We start from the raw sequence: 22500 nt of genomic DNA, 5'->3' as shown, positions 1-22500 counted from the left end.
AGTCCAGCAGTGAATGCCCTTCTGAGGCGCACCTCTTCAACAAAAAGCAACTACAGACAAGAATGTGGGGGAAAAAATACCCACCTCCAGCACAATATCTGTTAATTCAGTTCATGAAGGGTTTTTGGGTGCTGTCGATGATAACTGGCTGGGGGAAGTCCCACAACATCCTTCACTTCTTGTTTTAGATGTACATGCCCCTCCACATCGGTGCAATCCGGCTTAGACACAAACACCATTTTTACAAGCCAGGTATCTGTGCTACAAGTACCGACACTAACAATACAACAATCAGCAAACAGGACATACTGTACAAAAAGAAAAGTCCATCAATTCATGGTTACATCCTGGCAGCTTCACAAGCACAGCAGGAGACCACTTTTGGAGAGGCTGCCAGTCCACTGCAGGAGCCACTCATGCACACATGCATGTAGTGCCAGCCGACTAGGACCCGACAATCAACCCAATGCCAGGCATACATCCCTGCAGTGTTTCTTTAAAAATGGGTCAGCACATGAATGTGCAGTAAAATTAGCCGAGCTCACGGAAGTGCAAACTCTGTCACGATTGAGTGATACACCAACCTCTATTTGGCAAACTATTTTGATGTTCTATTTACTGCATTAGTTGCAATAGGAGATGTGGCCTATAAACAACACCGCTGACATATCACACAGAGAGCTTTCATTTCTGTGGTACTAAAATATAATAAATACCCTTGCCACAACCTCAAAACTACCGTATTGATATCACTGACAGCAAAGGCATGTCGTGTGGCTGGCATAGAAAATGTGAGGTGAAGGGACTGTGGTACTAGCTTGAAATATCTAAACAAAAAATGTATTTCTCTGAGCTTTACTAAATACTAAGCATTTATACCAACAAAGACATATCTGCATTATGTTCCTGGTTTCGTATTAATAAAACAGAATACATAAACATAACATTAAACTAATATTTCCTTTGTACATTAATCAAATAATTTGCACAAAACTGAACCAAAACAAAAAAAAAAAAAACAAATCTCACGTATAACTATTATTTGCAAAGATTTTGACAAGAACAGGCCATTCGGCCCAACAAAGCTTGCCAATCCTATCCACGTAATTCTTCCAAAATAACATCAAGTTGCGTTTTGAAGGTTCTTAATGTCTCACTCTCTACCACATTCCTTGTTATTTATTCCATGTGTCTATTGTTATCTGTGAATAAAGAAAAACGTTCTAACATTGGTGCAAAATTTACCCTTAAGTTTGCAATTATGACTTTGTGTTCTTGTTGAACTTATTTTAAAGCAATGGCAGCGGTGTAGATAGAGGCAGGAAGACGGGGCAGTCTACCCCGGGCGGCAAATTTTTGGGGGTGGCAGTATTGGCCAAAAGGCTCAGTACAATTCATCTGTAAGCAGCAGGGTTCGGAAAAATATCACTCATGAATGAAAAAAAGTCAAATTCTCCGATTTTGATCCACAAAAGCTTCAAAAACCATTTTCAGACTGTCCTATTGTGACGGCATCAGACACAGCAGTTCAAATTTATGAGGCAATAAAAATAAACAGAAACATTACACTGATAATCATTTCTAGGAAGATATACAACTAAATTTACAATTTATAATTTTGTTTTGTTATCAATCCAAATGCGTTCTTGCTCTGCGCAGAAAACATCCCCACCTATCACTTGTACACTACACTGGTTCTTGTTTTTGCTGCGTAATTATATTAAACTAATAATCAGAACACGGCTTATCAGTGCGTCTATAGTATATTCTCATGTAATTGATGTGTATAAATTATGTGAAAAATTGTCGTTTCTATATATGAATAAATCTATGCAAAATTTCTCTTAATTTTTCTTTATACGTCATTTTAATTTTCTATTTCAGTTGTGTTGGAGGGCGGCAAATTGAAGCACCGCCCCGAGGGGCACGAACTCGACTGATGCCACTGAGCAATGGCCCCATATCCACTGCACGAACTCCTTCCATAATTTTAAACACTTCAGTAGTGTTACCCCTTAAATCTTTTTGCTTCAAACTCCCTAGTCATTCTCCTCTAGACTTTCTCTAGCACTGCTATGTCTTTTTTTTTTTTTTTAATAATATGGAGACCAAAACTGCACCTATTATTCCCGGTGATGCCCCACCAGTGCGTTATAAAGCTTAAGCATAACCTCCGACGTTTATATGACACATCGTCCAATATGCGCTGAGCTTTCCTAATGGCTTCTGATAAAGACAGTGACTAGGACCAGCAGAACAATCACTACACTGCAAAAAATGAAACCTAAGCAAGGGAAAAGTATTTACATCATGACATTAAATCTTGTTTTCCTTGTTGTAAGCATTATTGACTTTTTAAAAAAAAAAAATGCATTTTTTGATTATTAAGCTTACTTTAAGAAATCTTGTCAAGTAAATTTTCCTTACACCATTGGCAGAACTTTTTGCTAAATAATAGCAAAACAACTCCCATTTGAAGTTTGTCTAGTTTTTGCATGTGCATATTTTGTAGTGTATTCAGTTATCATTCGAATATATCTCTCTATTATATAAAAAAATCGTGCAACGAGACGAGAAATTTTTGCAAGACTAGGGGCCCTGTGCTCGCTTCGCTCTAACACCACCGGGTTTAGTTTACTGAAAATATAATTTAAAGAGATTGTTATTTTCATAGGAATTGTTACATATGCATTATTTTCACTTTTACTTTAAAACTTTAGTAAAAACAATATTTGGAATTAACTCTTCAAGATCGCACTGAATTTTGATTCCATGTTTGGACTTACATTGTGACAATGCAACGTATATCTACCTGTAAGTGAATATCATTTCTTTTTCTCTAATAAATAAAACGACTTTCTCAAATGTTTGTCCATGCTCTCTTTCTTCTTCGCTTAGTCATCTAGAATGTATAAAATTATTGTCCTGATAGTATTTATAAGAGCTGAGAGTGCAGGAAGTGTGTCTGCCAAAAGCATTCATGCCACTGAGGTTAGATGACGGTGGTCTTGTTTGAAAATAGTTGTAAGTAGGGCGTGACTTGAAAGAATCTTGTGTCAAAAGTCTCCATCTAACGGGACTTCATACCACAACGTTTTTGGAATCTTAATTCTTGCTGGCAGCACGAATTAGACGATCTACAAATCTCAGACTTAAAGTTTAAATCTGAACAATATCTTCGATCTCTTTTCGCTTTTCCATTATTTCACCAAGTAACAATTTCCATTTGTTTGTGCTAATGTGATCTTTACTACCCTTTTTTTTGAAACTTTGTAATTTTCGTACTTCCATTATCTCTAACCTACTGTGCATGTGTATCTCGCCAACATTTTTGAATTCTTTACGATGTTATACTTTGTCATCTATTCTTTGTTCTTTATTTCCGGCCTTGGGAATGGTTAAATCTCTTTCTTGCGGGACGTAACGTTGCTCGCATTGTGAAGGGGGGCTGAACGCACGCTAATGAGTTGTGGTCGGATCAGCTGCAGTCTTGCTGCTGCTGGCGAGCTGCATGTTCTGTTTGTTGTGCTGCACGTCGATCATTTAAAAGCCTCTACAGCAACTGTCCTTTTGTCTCACTGCCTTGTCTCGTGTGACGTCAAAGTGTCTTCCGAGAAGATCACGTCACATCACATCTCCCAAGATTTTTTTTATAATACAGTGATTTTTTCAAATCCCGCGAGTTGAAACCTTGGCCATGAGATTTTTTTCCCAAGTCCCGTCCTCCTCTCAACCATATTCAACCACACACACGGTACTTTCACCTCTCATTCATGTGAATGCTTTTGACAGACAGAGTGTCTGCTCTCTCAGCTCTTATAAATTAATGTTTTCCTCACTTTATGTTCCCAATTAAAGAAGACGTATTATATCCAAATCTTTAAGAATTTCATCACAAATAGTTATCAACAAAAAAAAAAAATAGTACACAGGCAATCCTAGCACAGAGAAACAATGAAGTCAAATGAATTAATGCCAAAAAAGTTGGTTGGTTAAATGCGCATCAATATACCATGCTGAAGCAGCTGGTGGTGATCATGCGGAAGATGAAAACATCAAATTACAATATCCCAAAAATATCTACAATTGTTAACAGTGTCTGGTCTTCCACCACATGGATTACTGTAGAAAGAAGGATGTATCTAAGAAAGGTAATGTAGTACATCTTCAGAGGATAACATTAGACAATACATGAGATCTTCATAATTAATCGCTGCAATGTAAAATAGTTCTATTATGCATATGTAACAATTCCCATGGAAATAAAAAATCTGTTTAAATTGTACAACCACATTCCCATATACGAGCAACAAAACCACAATGAGGTTAGCATGTAGCGCAGGCACGTGGGCTGGCAACCAAAGTGGGCAGGGGGCAAAGCCCTCTAGTACACAAAAAAATTCTTATTCAAATACAAAATCTGACCTTCGACTGTAAAAGAAAGCTTTTCATTTTGTTCTTATTTCATCTTGCCACTAATTTCAGCTTTGTGTTATTTCCAGAGATGCCGCGCCGTAACACTTTTATATTTTACGGGAGTTTTGCATATCACTTTCACAATCAGCATTTTTTACAATTTGGAATTGTTAGTTTGGACAGATTTTTCTGTTGCATTAGTATGCTTTTTTTGATTAGCGGATGTACTAAAAACAGAAGTTAAACATGTCTCCAGCACCCCAGAAGTACAGTTTTGCTCCCGATCCTGTTCAGTTTCATTCTTGAAACCAAGATCCCCGATTTGCTGTTGTAAAAACCGTTAAGCATTCACCATCGCTAACACAAGCTGGTATCTTTTCTCATTATACATAATAGGAAATATCTGCCATACTTCCGATTTTCCTTTAATCATCATAGTGGCTTTAAAACCACCACATAGACGTATTTCACCATTTTAAACAGCATTTTTCAACGTCAGGAAAACATCCTTAGCTACATTAACATGAATGTGTGCCTTCTGGAGACTACTGGCTTGACACGAAATTCCTAAAACAAAGATGAAATGAACAATGAAGGTTACATGTTACGATTTTTTGTTAAAACTGAAAAAAAGGGAAAAGAATCCTGTAGAGTTTAATCCAGTATGTCATTCTTTGACTACCGGTGCCCATTCTGCAAATTCCTCATATTGGGCTGCTCCGAATGTTTGATTTACCTTGTGCAAGCATTTCTTTGTTTTGTTTTGTTTTTTTTATGAACTATAACCGATGCTGCTTGTGATTTGTTTTAAAATGTTGCTGTGTATTTTTTTTTTTTTTTAACTTTGTATCAAAACATTTAAATTGCTGGAAAGAAAAGTACACATCAAATAAAAATACTATGAGAAGGGATTACTTCAAGACCATTACAATGTAACATTTAGTACTTTCAGAAACCCCTTTTACATAAAATGAATAGACTCACCGTGCCACAAGATGGGCACAGACTTGATGTCTTTAGCACAAGTAAAAAGCCACTCAACGAAATAGAGGGCAGGTCACAAAGGGCTAAAGTAATGAGTGCATTTAATGTGTTTATATAAACGGGATCAATTTTTGTATAAGTTTCATATATGCATTACAGGCATTCCATAAACTATTCCGATTCCACTCTTCTCTTGGATGAAGATTGCATCAGTGCATGAACCATAAAGGGCTGCAAGTGATGCACAGCAAGCAAATATTATAATAATAAAGTATACACAGGCATATTAAATGCAAAGGCACATGTACCACTTAGAAATTTAAACCTATATTTGCATATATTTGAATATTTACTTATTTAAAAAAAAAAAAAGTATTCAAAGAGTATTCAAACCCTAATTTTGTATAATTTGATAGCCTTAATAGTGACAAGTCCACTTTAATTCCCAGACCCTTCTTATGAGGCGAGCTTTCACACCTTCCAATTTGTATTCAAACCTAACATTTCTCTCCCACATTTTCTTAAATTAAAATTTCATTGCCCAAGCTTATATTCTGTTATTCTGTTAAAAATCTATTTCCTAAATATTTGCAATTTTACCTAGTTTAGTATCACCTGCAAACTTAACCATATCATTCATTCATTCACACACACACACAGCGGTGGGCAAAAGTAGGTTTGCAGTTACTGGTATGGAAAAAGACATGCAGGTTATGTTTATTAAAACAGCTTTATTAACTTAACTGAAAAGAATGATACTCATTTATAGTCTACTTGTTAAATAAGGATATGAAATCATAATAAAAAGAAGATGACGACAAATCATACTACAAGAATAAACTGTGTTTTGCATACTCAAAGTTTTGTAAACTTACTTTTGCCAACACCTGTACATATGTGTGTGTGCATATTGTGAAACCCGGGTGCGTATAGCCACCCCATCCCAACCCACACGACACAGATTCACCACATGACACACACACTTATTCTTCTGTGAGGAAGTGGTTTCCAATTGCTCCCCACTTCTCAACAGAAAATGGCAACAACAATCAAACAGTTCTTCCGCCTCCAGTCCTACGCTTTGTCTTTCTTCCTCCTGACTCCTGTTCCCGAATGGAGTGAGGCGGCTCCTTTTAAGCTGGTCCTGTGAGTGCTCCAGGTGGCTCACTAATCAGACCTGGAAACACTCCCACGTGTGGCGAAAGCCCAATGAAGGGCTCTGCAGCAAAGCAGCTCCCATGGAACCCAACAGGGCTGTGCCAAACTCCAAGTCCTAGCATACCCGGTGGGATTCCATGGTGCCACAACTACCCAGGAGAGCTGCCCTCTAGCATCCCATGGAAGGTACTGCACTGCCGATGGAGCATGGTAGCCATGGCTGCCCATCACATTTATATATATATTTATATTAAAAACAGCAGCAGTCCCCATCACTGACTCCTGAGGGCCACCAGTCTTTACACAATCCAATTCTGATCAGGTTCCTCGCACCATAACTCTTTGTTTTAAATGGTTTGGCACCCATCTACACACAATGCCCTGAGCTTGCACTTCAGTCTAATGCCTGACCTCTCATGTGGTATCTTATCAAATGCATCATTTCTTGCCATTCATAGTATATACTCTTCAGCTACATAAAAAACTGTGCTCAAAAATGAAGCATTTTTTAAAAATTTAAAATACACTGTCAGTTCATGCAGCTCACAATGGGGTTAAATGGAACACAGGTCCATAAGTGAAAGAAAAAGCCTTCAAACTTACCAAATATGTCCAAGTTTTGGTTTAAGAAAACATGCCTTCCGTGTTTATAACACATACCTGAAACTGTGTTTCTTGAGGTAAGAATACATTTCTTGATTGCATCAGTACTCACAGCCACCATCACTGGTGGAATTTAGATGTAAATAAGGACGTTGATCAGCACAAAAACAAACATGTCTGAAGGTGTTTAGAGCAGTTGTGTCTTTTGATGCAATGGTTCAAAAATGCACATATCCAAACATAAACCCAAAAAACAAAGCTTCTACAGTTTTCATCGGCCTCCTTAAGGTACCCACAATACAGTACTTTAAAGTCACGGCTTGTAGCACTTCGGTTAAATATGAACACTCAGAAAGACCACTTTTTGAAAGTGGATCTTTATGTTTATGATGCTCACTACTCCATGGACTTCTAACACCAGATGAGCAGCAAAAGAAAATGTCTTCCTGATTGCCTGTTATTGAAGCCCACTGCACATATTTAAGGCAAGTCATTTCACCGCAGCTGCAACTGAAGCAGACTGAAATGTTGACCCGCAGGATAATAACAATGGCAATGTTGTTTACTAGCAAGCTGAATACTGTATAGATAAATCTTATGTAAGGTGTCTAGGCAGACATTAGCAGTGCTGCTTTACAGATCTAACATCATGGGTTTGCATTGTGTGCCTGGTGATTGTCCATGTAAATAATAATAATCCCCATATAATCACATGGCTCTCTCATGCATCAACACTAAGTGAGTATTTTAACACTCCAAAAAAATAACAACAATAAACAAACTTAGAGGACAATGACATCTGCCCATTTGATTGTTTGGGTTTTACTTATTCATCTCACTTTAATTTTAAAAAGTTGAAAAATGTCATCAGAAATATACAAATTTATGATAGATGAAAATTTGACTTCACACATATCGCACCCTCGCATTACAAAGTGGGCTCATGCCCCTTGACACGTGCAAGTTTTCCAGAGGAGCTAGCAGCCCGTCCCACTCAGAAGCCATTAGTACCCATTTTCTATTTGTGCAACTTGTTCCTTGCATCCCCGTATCTTCCAGTTGCACATTTTTGTCTCTCCAATTCTGCTTTCTTCTGTGTTTTTCCCCCTTCGATCTGTTGGAGCTCCTCATCAGTATATAGTCTGGCTAATTCAGATACAGTTTAGCCATTTTGCTTTGGTTTGCAGGCTACAAAAACAACATAGTAGTGCTGGAATAAGTCCAGAAAAGAGTGACTAGGCCGATTCCAGGACTACAGGGGACGAGTTATGAGGAAAGGTTAAGAGAGGTGAGCCTTTACAGTTTAAACAAAGGAAGAATATAAGACATCGTTATTGAACAGCTTCAAATTAGGAAGGGAATTAGTCCAGTTGATCAAGACGGTTATTTTAAAATAAGTTAATCAAGAACACACAGAAACAACTGGAAACTTGCTAGGGGTAAATTTCACACTAACATTAGGACATTTTTCTTCACACAGAGAACCCCAGACACATGGAATAAATAATCGAGTAGTCTGAGAGACAGCAGGACTTTCAAAACTCGACTTAATGTTATTTTTGGAAGAATTAAGTGGACAGGACTGGCAAGCTTTGGGCCAAATGGCCTGTTCTTGTCCAGATTGTGCTAATGTATTCTCATCTTCATAGTCAGACATATTTCCAGTTTAAAAAAGATACATTATCCTGACAGAAAATGTACCCATAAGGAGTCAGTTCCTGAAAAGAAAATGGAGTGAGCAGCATTCACAAAATGAGCCAGAGGAAACCCTAATCCTGATGGGGTGAAAGGTTGTCCAAAGAAAGATGAGGCGCAGGGGTGGCGTCCTTCTAAGTCTGAATTTCACAAATAGCTTGCTAATTTATTTTTTTTTTTTTAATTACTTTCTAAAGTAACATGGATAGACTTTTATAATATTGATGGAATATCAAGACAGTGCATTTTTGACCTAAAAAAAATGGATGTTATTTGGTAAGTTTAAGCCGTTTTTTCATTGTTTGGACCCATGTAACCATCATCCCCATTATAATCTGCCAGAACAGACATTTTTATTTTAATTTATAAAAAAAAAAGTTTAATTTTAGAAAGAAAATTTAAAATGAATTTTTCACAAGATATACCATGGTTGTGAAGAAATAACTGACTTGAATAATAACAAACTTACCCTTTAAAGACTGAGAAGTACTCATCTGCTCTAAGCCACAATTAATTTGGATGATAATCTCAAAATGTAAAAGAGTTTTTGAATAACCCGCTGTATATGAATGAAGGCATTAGCAAGTCATTATATTGGATAACAAGTACTGGCTTCTACTTATCTATAAGCCTGCTGCCATTGTGGTCCTCCAAGACCAAACCTGAAGACCCCTAATCTATCACTTTGTCCACAGGGAGGTCACATGTTCTGCAGAAGATTCCTCAATAGTAAGACTTCTGGGTACTTGTGTATTAAATGGACAGCAGTGAAACTTCCCCCAACGTGCACTGCAATAACACCTTACCAATATTCCACAACTGTTTCCATAATTTCTCTGGTGAAAACGAATTTGCTCACTTCGTCTGCTAAAATTTCTTTCCCTGATAAGAGTCATGGTGGCAGCAGGCCAAGTAGATTAGCCCAGAATTCCGTGTCAGGGCATTATGAGTGTGTATTATATTTATTTGTCTATTTATTTACTTGAAGAGCTTCTGGAAAAGGCCAAAATTTTCCTCTGAGGTCAAATAAAGTTCAATCCATCTAGTACTTTCTGGACATTAAAATTCAGATTACACGTGATACGAACATATATTGCCTGGCCAGTTTGGCCAAGACGACTCACAAATCACAAGGTCACAACCCAGTTAAAGGGCAGCCAGGACATCATTTTTTCACTTCTGCAGTACAAAAAAATAAGTAAATAAATAAAGTTTGGATCAAGAAAGTGCTCCCCCTGTAGGTAGAGCGCAACAGGCGAAGTGCACAGCCGAACAGAATTCTAAAACACCGGTGAAAAAAACAGCAAGAGGTGAAATATTTGGGCAAAGAGTTTAAGGTCCAGGTAGAGACCTTTGGCACGCCCCGCCCACTCGTTTACTGGCACTTACCGGCGGCCGCCCCAAAACGGGTCTCCTCCCTTCGTCGTCGTGTCCCGAGCTCTGCGGAGTGGCAAAGAACAGGATGTCACCGGCGGCACTCGACACAGCTGGGTGCACGTCTGCGCTGGCTGGGGTCGAAATGATGACGATCTGCTGCTCCTCGCTGAACTCGATGCTCCCCGCACTCAGAATCGTTTCGAAGTTGGCTAAAAGATCCTCCGAGGTCTGGGCAGAGATGAGCTGCTCTGACATGGCCAGTCGCGCACTACGCACAGTTCTCTTCTGGCATTTGATTTGGAGTATGGTAGCCGATTTGGACAGACATTAGTGAGATCGGCAAAGATTTCTCAAAAAAGTCCTTGAGAAAGCGCGACTCGGTGGTCTTAAAACGTGGCACGTAAAGCTGCGGAGACTCTCGCCTAATCGGGAGCGGCCAGCATGTGATTAATCTGAAAAAATGCCTATTCCAAATGTGAACGCTTAAACAAATGCACGCTGACTCCCCAAAGCAAATATCCCTTAATATCACCCCGAATTTACGAAAACAAAAAGGTGAAAAGTTGTGATTAAGAGCCGATTTATCCAGCTATACAGAGCCGGCACTTCTGCATTGTCTCTCCCAGAAGCCCCGAGTTTAGGATCGCAGGCGGCCCGGCGCGCCACCACTGTGGACGCTCCCGGCGGGGCGGCGCAAAAGGGGCTCGCCACTCGCGCTCTCTTTCTTTTGTGCGGAGGGCATTTAAAAGGTGCCGGCCATTGGGGGAGCGTGCCTCGAGGCTAGGCGAACTTAGCTCTTCACACGTTTCCGGTCGCACACCCAGCTGCTCGCATGTCCAGGTTAAAGGGCGGCGCTATATCAAAATCAAGTGAGTGGCTCCATTACATTTAGCCGGTTAATGAAAAGGCACACTCGCTGCGTGTACATCTGTCACACGCCGGAGACAAACCACCCACGTGCAGCCGAAGTCGGCCACAGAAGGTACGCGTGGCGCTTCCTCTCCGTATTCCACACAGCGAGTGAAGGGACGCCACCCCGGCTTACTTCACGCACAAATAACCGTCCAGTCGCAGGTGTTTGCGGAATTGCCTGTGCCTGGCTGTGCCATCCTCCTTGCTTTCGTGCCCTCAAAGCAGTCGCAAGTGCTGAGCCCCGTTACCCGGTGTCCGTTTTGCTCTCCGTTTCCGCCGCGCTCTCTTTCCACTTTTACTGCTTTTGTTTTTGCCGAACGCCAGCTGATGCGACAAGGAAGACGTTTACGCGCCAAATCCTTTTTGCCGCGAAAGTCGCACGTGGGTAAAACGCAACGCAGGGTTGGTGGATTGGCGACGGAAGCGTAACCCATCTTCGAACTGCTATTGGCTGACCGTTTTAGCGTCGCGCTGGTTTGCTGCGCGTGGGGAACAAGACCGCGTACCCGTGTGATGGTCAGACCTGTGAACCAATCCTAGTCGTCACGATGTGTCCATGTTAAGCCAATCGCACAACGGGAGGCGGGGTTTGTAAGTTTACCGATGACAAATGGCAGATAGATGCAGTTACAGTGCGGAGTTGGAACAAAATAGGAGTGTGAGAAAAGGTAGCGAATGTGTGTGTGTTGATGTTACTTAGTTTTGGCTTTCCTTGACATGATCGAATTTTGAAAGGATCACAGAACAAATGAAAGGAGTAGGACGGAGCGCGCATGTATGCGGTAATGCAGGAAGGGAGTAAAGAAAGAAAGAAAGGTTAAAGTGCTGTGATGTGTTTAAGATGAACTGTACAACTGAATTATTATTTTTTTTAAATTGACCTGTGATGTCCACGCTTCAATATTTACTGCGTTATCTGTCTGATATAATATGCAATCGGTTCAGTAGGCCTCTCGAGAGGCGTGTGCCAATATAGCGTCTTTCAGGCAATAAAAGGGGCGAGCACTCGCCATAATTTGACTCATTTTCTTTTCATGTATTATATATTCATAGCTGTATGTACATTTAATTGGTAGTGTTTGCATTACAAGTATGACATTTTCTCTTTGTGTTAAAAGAGTTCTTATCCGTTTTGGTGTGCTGCCCCTAAGCTCAGTTCAATTAGGTTAGTATTTTGGTATAGAAGGCTGTGATAACCTCTCAAGTAAAATGTAAGTATACATTTTTACAAATCACTTCCTACATAATTTAGAGTGTATAAAGGCACAGATTTGTTTAAATAGACAGTCAAACAAAACAGTCTTTCCTTCAGTTGATAACTAGCGAATTGTAGGTATATATGTCCTTCCTGACACCTGCTGTTAATGGCGGGTGACTATAATTAAACTATTACTAAATAAACCAATTCTAGATCCCTCAAATTGAAGCACCCTTAGACCAATGTCCAAGTTGCAGTTTTTAGCTAAAATAATTAGAAAATGTCTGAATCGGCATAAGCCACCCAAATTCGGGGTGCTCATGAGAAATGTAATAATTTTCTTCATAATAAACAAGAACACAATCCAATGTTGACAGGTAACTTTTGGTTTTCCTTCCTATAAAAGTACACCTTGAGTAATAGCGGTGCTTGGTAGGAAGCCACAAATTAGGTGCTCATCCCATTTCAGATTTGGAAATTATGCACTTGCACTGTTTCTTCTAGATTAGGTGGCCCCTTCTGAAAACCAAGTCATGCTTGTCAGAAAAGTAGGTCAGTGACTTAGCAAGTCTTTATCGAGCAGCTAGCTAAGGTGCTGGGTAGGGATTCTGTCCATTTTTTGACATGGGCGTTTCTTTGCAGCTTTATGTATTTTACACTGATCAGCCACAAAGTTAAAAGCAACTCCCTAATAGTGTGTAGATCCCCGTCGTGCCACCAAAACAGCTCTGACCTGTCGATACCTCTGAAGGTCCCCTGTGGTATCTGCACCACGGCATTAGCAGCAGATCCTTTCATGTTCTGTAAATTCTGAGGTGGGGCCCCCATAAATTAGACTTGTTTTTCCAGCACAGCCCACAGATGCTAAATCGGATTGAGATCTGGGGAGTTTGGAGGCCAAGTCAGCACTTCAAACTCTTTGTCATGCACCTTCAAGCCATTTCTGAACAATTTTTGTACTGTAGAAGGGTGTATTGTCCTGCTAAAACAGGTGGCTGCCATCACAGAATACCAGTGCAATGAAGGGGTGTATGTGATCTACAACAGCCTTTAGGTAGGTGGTACTTGTCAAAGAAAAATTCACATGAATTCCTTGCCCTAAGGTGTCCCCGTTACCCAGAGCATCACACTGCCTCACCGACTTGCCTTCTTGCCATAGTGCATCCTGCTTCTGCTCTAAGTGAATGACACACCCAGCACCTGGCCGTCTACGTGATCTAAAAGAAAACCTGAGTCAGCAGACCAGGCCACCTTCTTCCATTGCTCCACGGTGCAGTTCTAATGTTGACAAGCCCATTTTAGGCACTTTCGGCAGTAGACAGGGGTCAGCATGGGCACTCTGACTGGTCTGTGGCTGTGCAGCAAGCTGTGATGCACTGTCTGTTCTGCTATTGCTATATTTGTGCTAAAGTAGTTATTTTGTGGGATTGGACTGGACAGGCTAGCCTTCTCTCCCCACATGCATCAGTGAGCCTTTGGCACCCATGACCCTGTCGTCGGTTCACTGGTTGTCACTTCTTGGACCATTTTTGGTAGGTACTAACCACCGCATACTGGGAACAACCCCACAAGACCTGCCATTCTGGAGATGCTCCGATGCAGTCGTTTAGCCGTCACAATTTGGCCCTTTGTCAAAGTTGCTGGAATCCTTCCACTTGCCCATTTTTTTCTGCTTCTTTCCAGCACATCACCTTCAAGATCTGACTGTTCTCTTGCTAGCTAATATATCCCACCCTTCGTTAGATGACACTGTAAAAGTTTTTAATCAATGTTATTCACTTCACCTGTCGGTGGTTTTAATGTTGTGGCAAATCAGTGTATATAAGCTGACTGGACAAAAAAATTTGTCATCGCCCATATAACAGCTGAGACAATTCAGACACCAACAGAGGGCACCACATTTTGAATACCGTGTTACAAACAACTGTGCTGTGTACTACAGGGCTTATAGAGTGTCCAGGCGTAGTGGTGTGTCACGTGTGTTTGGTTCTCTGAAATGAGTCGCACAACAGACGTGAATAATTGGCATAAAAGGGTTATTGCGTTTGGCTGTAGCATACAGGCAGTTGCCAACTTTGCAAGTGTGTCAAACCACACTGTTCAACACTGTTCTAGCAGTGGCATACATTGTAGTCAACTGCTAATCATTGCTAGAACTATGGTCAAAAGACAGTGGTGACAGGCGAGGATCGTCACCACATGTCACACGTCATGACAGCAAACAGTTCTTACAGGTGTTAGACCCAGCCAGTACTTGGATGGGAGACCAAACAGGAAAAGCTTGGGATGCTGCCCGGAAGAGGTGTTGGTGAGGCCATGCTGGGGGCATTTACCCGTTGGTCCGAATGTGGATCCCAATTTTCTAGTGCAGTGAAGGGGACACGGCGCTGTTTTTTTTTTTTTTTTTTTAAAAAAAACCTTCCTTCGGATGAGACGTAAAATAAGAGGTCCTCACCCTCTGTGGTCATAAAAGGTCCCTGGGCATTCTCCATAAAGAGAAGGGTCTATTGCAGTGTTCTGGCTAAATTACCCACCATGGTCTAGTCATTCTGGCCCCCTAATCATCCCTTATCTCTACTTGGCTTTCTCTCTCACACCTTCACCACCTAATAGCTCAAATGTGGAGAGTGTACTGGAACAGAAATGGCTGCCATTGCAATCGTCCAGGTGGATGCTACTTAAAATGGCCCCACACTCACTATGTAAAGTGGTTTTTTGTGTTTCATCTCCAGAGTGAAAACAGAATGGCTACCCCAGTCTTCCATCGCATGTGATACCCAGGCTACCCTGCTACTGGGACAAGTGCTATATAAATGTAAAGAGTTATTATTATTATTATTATTATTAACTTTTATTGTTTACTTACAAACACTCTGCTTGTGTAAAATCAGTTTTGGACCAAATTGTATTACCTTTTGTGTTTCACCTCCAGAGTGAAAACAGAATGGCTACCCCACTCTTGCAAGACAACGAATGTCACATGCACAGGGCTGGAGGTTTGTATAGCTTCATTAATGTCACATGTGCGGACACACGTTGGCCATACTGATGTGTCAGTTGGGTTAAGCTGGCAATGACCGGTCCAGGTATGCATTCATGCCTATTAGAAAGGATGTGGAAGCTCTTATAACTACCACCACTCCAGTGGGACCCGCAGTAGTTCAGGTATGGCCACATTCTGATCATGGAGGGCTGTAGTAGATACAAAGTTTCCCTCCACCCAGTTTCTTAAATAGTAAGCAGTTCCTGGTACTAACAGAATATACTTCTTTTAGTCTTAATTTTACTTGATTTGTTTCTTTTGTCATTAGGCAGCAGTCAAACAGTAATGAGATGGAATACAAGCCAACAGCAGGTGCCATGATATGGTGGGTACCATCGCATATGATACCCAGGCTTCCCTGCTACTGGGAAAAGTGCTATATAAATGTTAAGAGTTATTATTATTATTAACTTTTATTGTTTACTTACAAACACTCTGCTTGTGTAAAACCAGTTTGGGACCAAACTGTGTTACCTTTCGTGTTTCATCTCCAGAGTGAAAACAGAATGGCTACCCCACTCTTCCAAGACGACGAATGTCACGTGCACAGGGCTTGGACTGTGTGTCTTGATTGGCATGAAGAGCATTCTGAAGCATTCTTCCATCTTGAGTGGCCCGCAGAATCCTAACCCAGCTTTCAAAAACAGAGAACATTTCTGGGAATGTTTGGAGAAATGAGTGAAACATCTGCAGAGCAATCCAACCAATCGGGCCAACCTGCAGGATTTGGTGCTAGAAGAGTGGATGAAAACTGATGTCACCTGCGTCTGCAAAGTGGTGGTGTCCAAGTCAGACAGAATCGCAGCTGCCATTTGGCATTAAGGAGAAGCTACGTATTGTTAGGTAAGATTTAACCAAGATTGACAAATTCTTTTGTATGGTGAGCTTACAACGGCAGCATGGTAGGGAAGTGGTGGATGTTCTTGAACATTGCTAGGGGCTCAAGCTTACTTGGAAGCACAAGGTGCAATTATTATTATAACGTCATCATTAAATCAGTGTAGGGTAGAAATGTCACTTCTGTACTTAAATGGTGGACTATCGGTCGGGCTTAAATATATCTGGACTATTGTATAATATACGAGGGGGGAACCCAAAAATAACAAGAATTTTTTTTTTTTAAATCGTGTTTTTCGTGAGATACTGCCACACGCTCAATGCTGTGTTGTCATGATGCAGAAACCACTCGCCAGTTCGCCGCAATTTGGGTCATTTTCTCCGCACTGCATCACGCAATCGCTTGAGCACTTTAAGGTAAAAACTCTTGCCTGGCTCAAAGCTTCTTCTTTGAAAGCCTCTTGAAGCATCGTGACAGCTTCTGCTGCTGTTTTCCCTAAAAGGAAACAGAACTTGACGCAAACACGTTATTCTTTCAAGTCTGTCATCACAAGATCAATGAAGATGGTAACAGAGGCTCAAGAAAAAAAATGACACTGACCTTACCTTACAGACATTTCCCCAAGGATGCTGCTTGGCCAAATGATCCAGAGGGCAGTCTGGTACATGCACCTAGCCGGCACATGTCAGAACTAATGCCCCTCCAGCCTCCAGGAAACAATTTTCATTATTTTTGGGTCCCCCCTCGTATCTTTATACATGTACTGGAGGTTTGTATAGCTTCATTAATGTCACATGTGCAGACACACGTGGGCCATACTGATGTGTCAGTTGGATTAAGCTGGCAATGACCGGTCCAGGTATGCATTCATACCTATTGGAAAGGATGTTGAAGCTCTTATAACCATCGCATATGATTCCCAGGCTTCCCTAATACTTATTAGGGACAGTCTGACCATGTGGTAATACGCTGAGGAGATCTTGTCACCAATTGTATGACCCGATCATGGCAGGCTTACATGATACCATCTTGCTTGGTTAGCCCTGCCATTATTTGCTGCCTGTATGATAGCACCCAGGGTGAGAGGATGATCATGAGAAAGGTGAGGGATCAGCTTCTCGTCTTAAGTTTGCCAGTGAACATCTGGGCCTGTACGTGTGCCTTCTTGAGCAAGGGGACCTTGTGGGCGCTGCAAGATTTCAATCCATTATGGCATAGTGTGTTATCAATGGTGTTTTTGATGACTGTGGTCTCAACTGCCTTCAGATCATTAACAAGCTCCTCCCATGTAGTTTTGGGCTGATCCCTCACCTTTCTCATGATCATCCTCTAACCCCATGAGGCAAGATCTTGCATGGAGCTCCAGACTGAAGGCGACTGATGGTCATTTTATATTTCTTCTATTTCCGAATAATCGCTCCAACAGTTGTCACATTCTCATGAAGCTTCTTGCTGGTGGTCTTGTAGCCCATTCCAGCCTCATTCTTAATGTCCTTTAACAGCTCTTTGGTGTTGCCCTGGATGGTGTGGAAGTTGGAATGGAAGAAATCGATTCTGTGGACAGGTGGGTTTTATATACGTCATGAGTTGAGATCAGGAGTATCTGTGATTGATTGACTGATTGATTGATTGATTGTAATCTTTGTGCCACGTGGGCACACAGCCAATCTGTGGTTGTAGGGGATCACATACATATTTCTCTAAATGACATGCAAATCAATTTATAACTTTCATGTAATGTGTTTTTTTCTGGATTTTTGGTTGATATTCTGTCTCTTTCCATTAAAATGAAACTACCATAAAAATTAGAGACAAGTCAGCAAATGTTCAAATTCAGTGGGGGATCAAATGCTTATTTCCCCCACCGTATTCCTGACCTGTTGGTCGGTTTGCTGAAAAGTGACAACAAGTAGCCGCACAAATTGACATAAAACTAAAAAAGTGCTTCAGCATAAATACGCAGCATTGGCCGTCTTAGAAGGGAACTGAAATACAGTCCGTACATCATGTTCACCACTTCTGAGGTGTCATATGTTTGTCACATCAACACACGTTATAACGACACCTCGGTGATATGACTTATTCATGTGAGTCATCATTTAGCTGGTTTGGAAGCATTCCACTACTTGATCAAAGGTGTTGGTCAGAAGGCCAGAAGTCCACATGACCATCATCATCAAATTCTTCCATGAGAATCCTGAATACGATGAGGACTGATTAAGGTCATTTATGTTAGGTAGAATGCCTAGAGGGGGGCTGGGTGGTCTTGTGGCCTGGATTTTATTTTTTTTCTCCAGCCTTCTGGAGTTTTTTTGTCTGTCCTCCCTGGCCATTGGACCTTACTTTTATTCTATGTTAATTAGTATCGTCTAATTTTAATTCTTATTTATTTTGGTTGTTGTTGTCATTTCCAGTTTCTCTTTAATGTTGTGTATGCATTGGTCAGAGTTGCCATAAATTTACGCACGTTATCCCATCAAGATTTCGTTTAGAAATCCCAGCATTTGCGTAGGAAAGTCGTGTGCACATTTCTAGCCTATTTTTGCATGTACGACAGTTTTATAAATGAGGCCCCTCGTGATGTCAATGTGTTGCCACATTTTGGATGAATAAATTGGGCCTTTGCTGTGGTTTTATGATCAAAATCTATTTACTGTTCACCTATTTGTACACCGATGTTCATAGAAATTGGACAATAAGCCAAACAGCTGAAGGCCTGGCTAGTTAACAATGAAAAAGGAGCAAATATTGTGGCAGTTTCAAGGACAGATGGATTAGTTTTCCATCTTTCACTGCTACACCAGGACAAGGAACAGACGGAGGAGATTTCAGGGCACTTGGTAAGCTGTTCTCCATTGTTCTTTATCTACTTTCAGGATGTAAAGCCGCTAATCTTTTGAGATCAAATCAAATCAAAAATGGATCTGCAGTAATCCTGAAAATGGGCCAAAGAGCCTCACCACCATGTCTTGAAGGCTGCACCATCTTGGCTGGAGAGAAGGAAACATTTGTTAAAAAGCAGTCTGCTGAAGACTTTCATCCTCTGCTCGCCCTTCTCAACTTAATCTAGCAAACAGCCCTCCACCAGGCATTGATAAGGTAAGTGTAGAGATAGTGTGGCTGCCTGCAGGCCTGCGATTAGGCTGCCTGTGGTCGCCTTCAGAAAGGAAGCACACACACCACAAGCCGCCTGCTCCAAGTCAGTACTTAGAAATTTGTGTTCAGTGTGGCATCGTCTGGCACCACAAGAGTCCTCAAACCTAACAAGTAGTTATCTCAGGGAGTCAAACCAGATCCCAGAGGGCAGCAATGGCTGCAGGTTTTTGTTTATACCACTTTCTTATTTAGTAACCAGTTGAAGCCACCAATGGAATACACAGTTGATTCAGACCCCTTCACTTTCTGTATACTTTATTGTGCTGTAGATTTCATTTACTTGGCCAGGCTGACCAAGCCAGCGCATAAGCAAGAAGAAAAGCAGGGTATTCCCTACTGCACCCGGGCAATGGGCAGAAGATGCCAGTACAGAAGTGGATATATGCTGGTGTCCCAGCAGGGCATGAGTGAAGAGTTTTATCTGGCTGGGAGGCTATTATAAGGGAGGAACGGGAGGAGGCAACATACCTGGACTGTTTAATGTCCAAATACACTCAATGGTAATATCCATGGACTACAGTACACATATCAACACCCACACAGCATGATGGGAATTGCAGTCGCATGGGTCCTGCCAGGGGGTGCAGTAGGGACAAGTGATCCTTCCTGTAGGCAAAGTCTTGGCACTGTAAATGCTCCTGGGACTTGTATGAAAGGAGGCACTCTGCCTTACCCAGGAGTGTAGGAAGAACAAAAAAAGTGTCATTGTGTTGTACAAGAAGCCTGTTGAAGATATTTGTTACAGAAATTCCTTTCATTTGAACTGGAACATGTGTCTGTGAAGATTGTGTCTGCATTATGGGGCTTTGTGGCACAACAGGTCACAACAGGTACCCATGGTCCTTCAAAACAGTGTTCAGTCAATTCAGTTTGCCACAGGTGGATTCCAATCAAGTTCCAAACTTGAGCCTTGAAGATCAGTTTGGGCTACTCTGTACTGGCAGTTAAAGTATGCTTGGTGACCTACACCAGACCCACAACTGTAGTGACCTGTGTACTTCATAACTGACGTATAGCCAATATGACGTATGATCAAATGGCCAGGCCCAAATGGAGCTGGAGCCAGCACATGGCTGTGCGTACACACATACATTTTTTATACATATATACAGTATATATATGTATGTATGTATGTATGTATATATATATATATATATATATATATATATATATACTGTATATATATATATATACTGTATATATGTGACTCTGTCGTTAGGACATAGCGGCTGGATGATGGATGGATATATATGTGTATGTATGTGTGTGTGTATTTATGTATGTTTGTATGTATGTATGTGTGTGTATATATAATATATATATATATATATATATATATATATATATATATATACACACTAATAAAAGGCAAAGCTCTCACTGACTCATCAATAACTCTCCAACTTTCCATGTAGGTGGAAGGCTCATTCCTTACAGCTTACTTACAAAAGTTAAGCAGGTTTCATTTCAAAATTCTACATGTAACGGTCATAACTGGAACCTACTTTCGTCCAGTCCAGTGAGTGAGAGAGTGAGTGAGTGAGTGAGTCAGTCAGGGCTTTGCCTTTTATTAGTGTGTATATGTATGTATATATATATATATATATATATATATATACACACATATATATATCCATCCATCCATTATCCAACCCTCTATGTCCTAATGACAGGGTCACACATATATATATCTATACTAATAAAAGGCAAAGCACTCACTCACTCACTCACTCACTGACTCACTCACTCACTCATCACTAATTCTCCAACTTCCCGTGTGGGTGGAAGGCTGAAATTTGGCAGGTTCATTCCTTACAGCTTCCTTACAAAAGTTGGGCAGGTTTTATATCGAAATTCTACGCGTAATGGTCATAACTGGAAGCAGTTTTCTCCATTTACTGTAATGGAGATGAGCTTGAATGCCGTGGGGGCGGAGTTTCGTGTGACATCATCACGCCTCCACGTAATCACGCAGTACATAGAAAACCAGGAAGACCTCCAAAAGCGCTGAAGAAAACATGCATTATATAATTGAGAAGGCAGCGAAACAATAAGAAGCGGCGAGTGACATATACAACCATATTTATGAGTTCTGCTACTTCGGAAACAAAGCACGATGTAAACCTACACTTTAAATTAAGTTCATAGACAGGCTGCGCTGGCGTTTGTAATTTAGTGCCTGCCCATATAAGGCCGTCCGTCAGCGGCAATCCAATAGCAAACTCCACTAAATATTCACGGGTGAAGGACTGTGCTTATGCAGAGGAAGATGAGATGGTCAGGGTGGTGTTTGACACAAACTCAGCGAAACTGCGAGAGAAAGTTTTAAGTGCCAGGACTAAGGTAACATTAAATACAGCCATGGACATAGCACGAGATGGCACCAGCACAGCTGGGAACCTTCGATGCATGTACACCGAGCGGCTCACGTGAACTGACGCAGTGCACAGATAAAAGCAACAGTTCCAAAGAGCTGAACAAAACCGAATTACACAATTGAAAAGGCAGCAAAAATATGAAGTGTCTGATAAGCATATTCATAAATGCACCAACTGCGGAAACAAAGCACACGGTGGAAAAAGTCAATGTCCCGCTAAAGGAAGACAGTGTAAAAAACCCGTGCATGCAGTGTGTCAGGTCTCAGATAAAGAAGAAGACGAGCTGTTTATTGATGCAGTAAGAAACGAATCGATGAATGAAACCTGTCATCTTTACAACGATTGACAAACACGGAATGTAACTTGAACACAACACATCCTACAAATACGAACCTGATTGAAAGAAATAATGATAATCAAATCCTTGATGACAGCAACACTCAGTAACACTCACAAAACAAATACTGTATATTGACAGTCATGTTACGTTATTTTTAAAATGTTCCCTTTTCTTTTTCTAGCTTTTTTAACACACTACTTCTCCGCTGCGATACGCGGGTATATATATATGTATATATATATCCCGATCTACATACTCGAATAATGGATACTTTATTCGCCATCAATGATTGTTTTGGTAAAGCCATACTCAGTGTATTCATTAGATGAACGGTAAAAAAGTAAGAGCGAGGGGAGGATGCAGGCTGTAGTGCGCGTCAACTCTATCTGAATTGCGCGATCA

At 40.9% G+C, this 22500-nt stretch overlaps 1 protein-coding gene and 1 long non-coding RNA gene across 2 annotated transcripts in view; one reads left to right on the top strand and one right to left on the bottom strand.

Moving 5' to 3' along the window:
• e2f1 (E2F transcription factor 1) overlaps positions 1 to 11548 on the bottom strand; it is a 34261-nt gene extending 22713 nt beyond the window's left edge. Inside the window, exon 1 of the mRNA XM_039767370.1 lies at positions 10246 to 11548. Coding sequence (XP_039623304.1) covers positions 10246 to 10488 — 243 coding nt within the window. The 5' untranslated portion in view covers positions 10489 to 11548. The remainder of the gene's footprint in view (positions 1 to 10245) is intronic.
• Positions 11549 to 11732: 184 nt separating this feature from the next.
• Positions 11733 to 22500, top strand: part of LOC120538013 — a 35852-nt gene continuing 25084 nt past the window's right edge. The window contains exons 1-6 of the long non-coding RNA XR_005635426.1: positions 11733 to 11813; positions 15076 to 15158; positions 15276 to 15339; positions 15655 to 15711; positions 15881 to 16229; positions 19101 to 19323. This is a non-coding gene — a long non-coding RNA (uncharacterized LOC120538013). The remainder of the gene's footprint in view (positions 11814 to 15075; positions 15159 to 15275; positions 15340 to 15654; positions 15712 to 15880; positions 16230 to 19100; positions 19324 to 22500) is intronic.

The sequence above is a fragment of the Polypterus senegalus genome, chromosome 10, assembly GCF_016835505.1.
Source record: "Polypterus senegalus isolate Bchr_013 chromosome 10, ASM1683550v1, whole genome shotgun sequence".
NCBI lineage: Eukaryota > Metazoa > Chordata > Cladistia > Polypteriformes > Polypteridae > Polypterus > Polypterus senegalus.
Note: the sequence above shows the minus strand (reverse complement) of the source record. Positions and strands in the feature narration are given on the sequence as shown.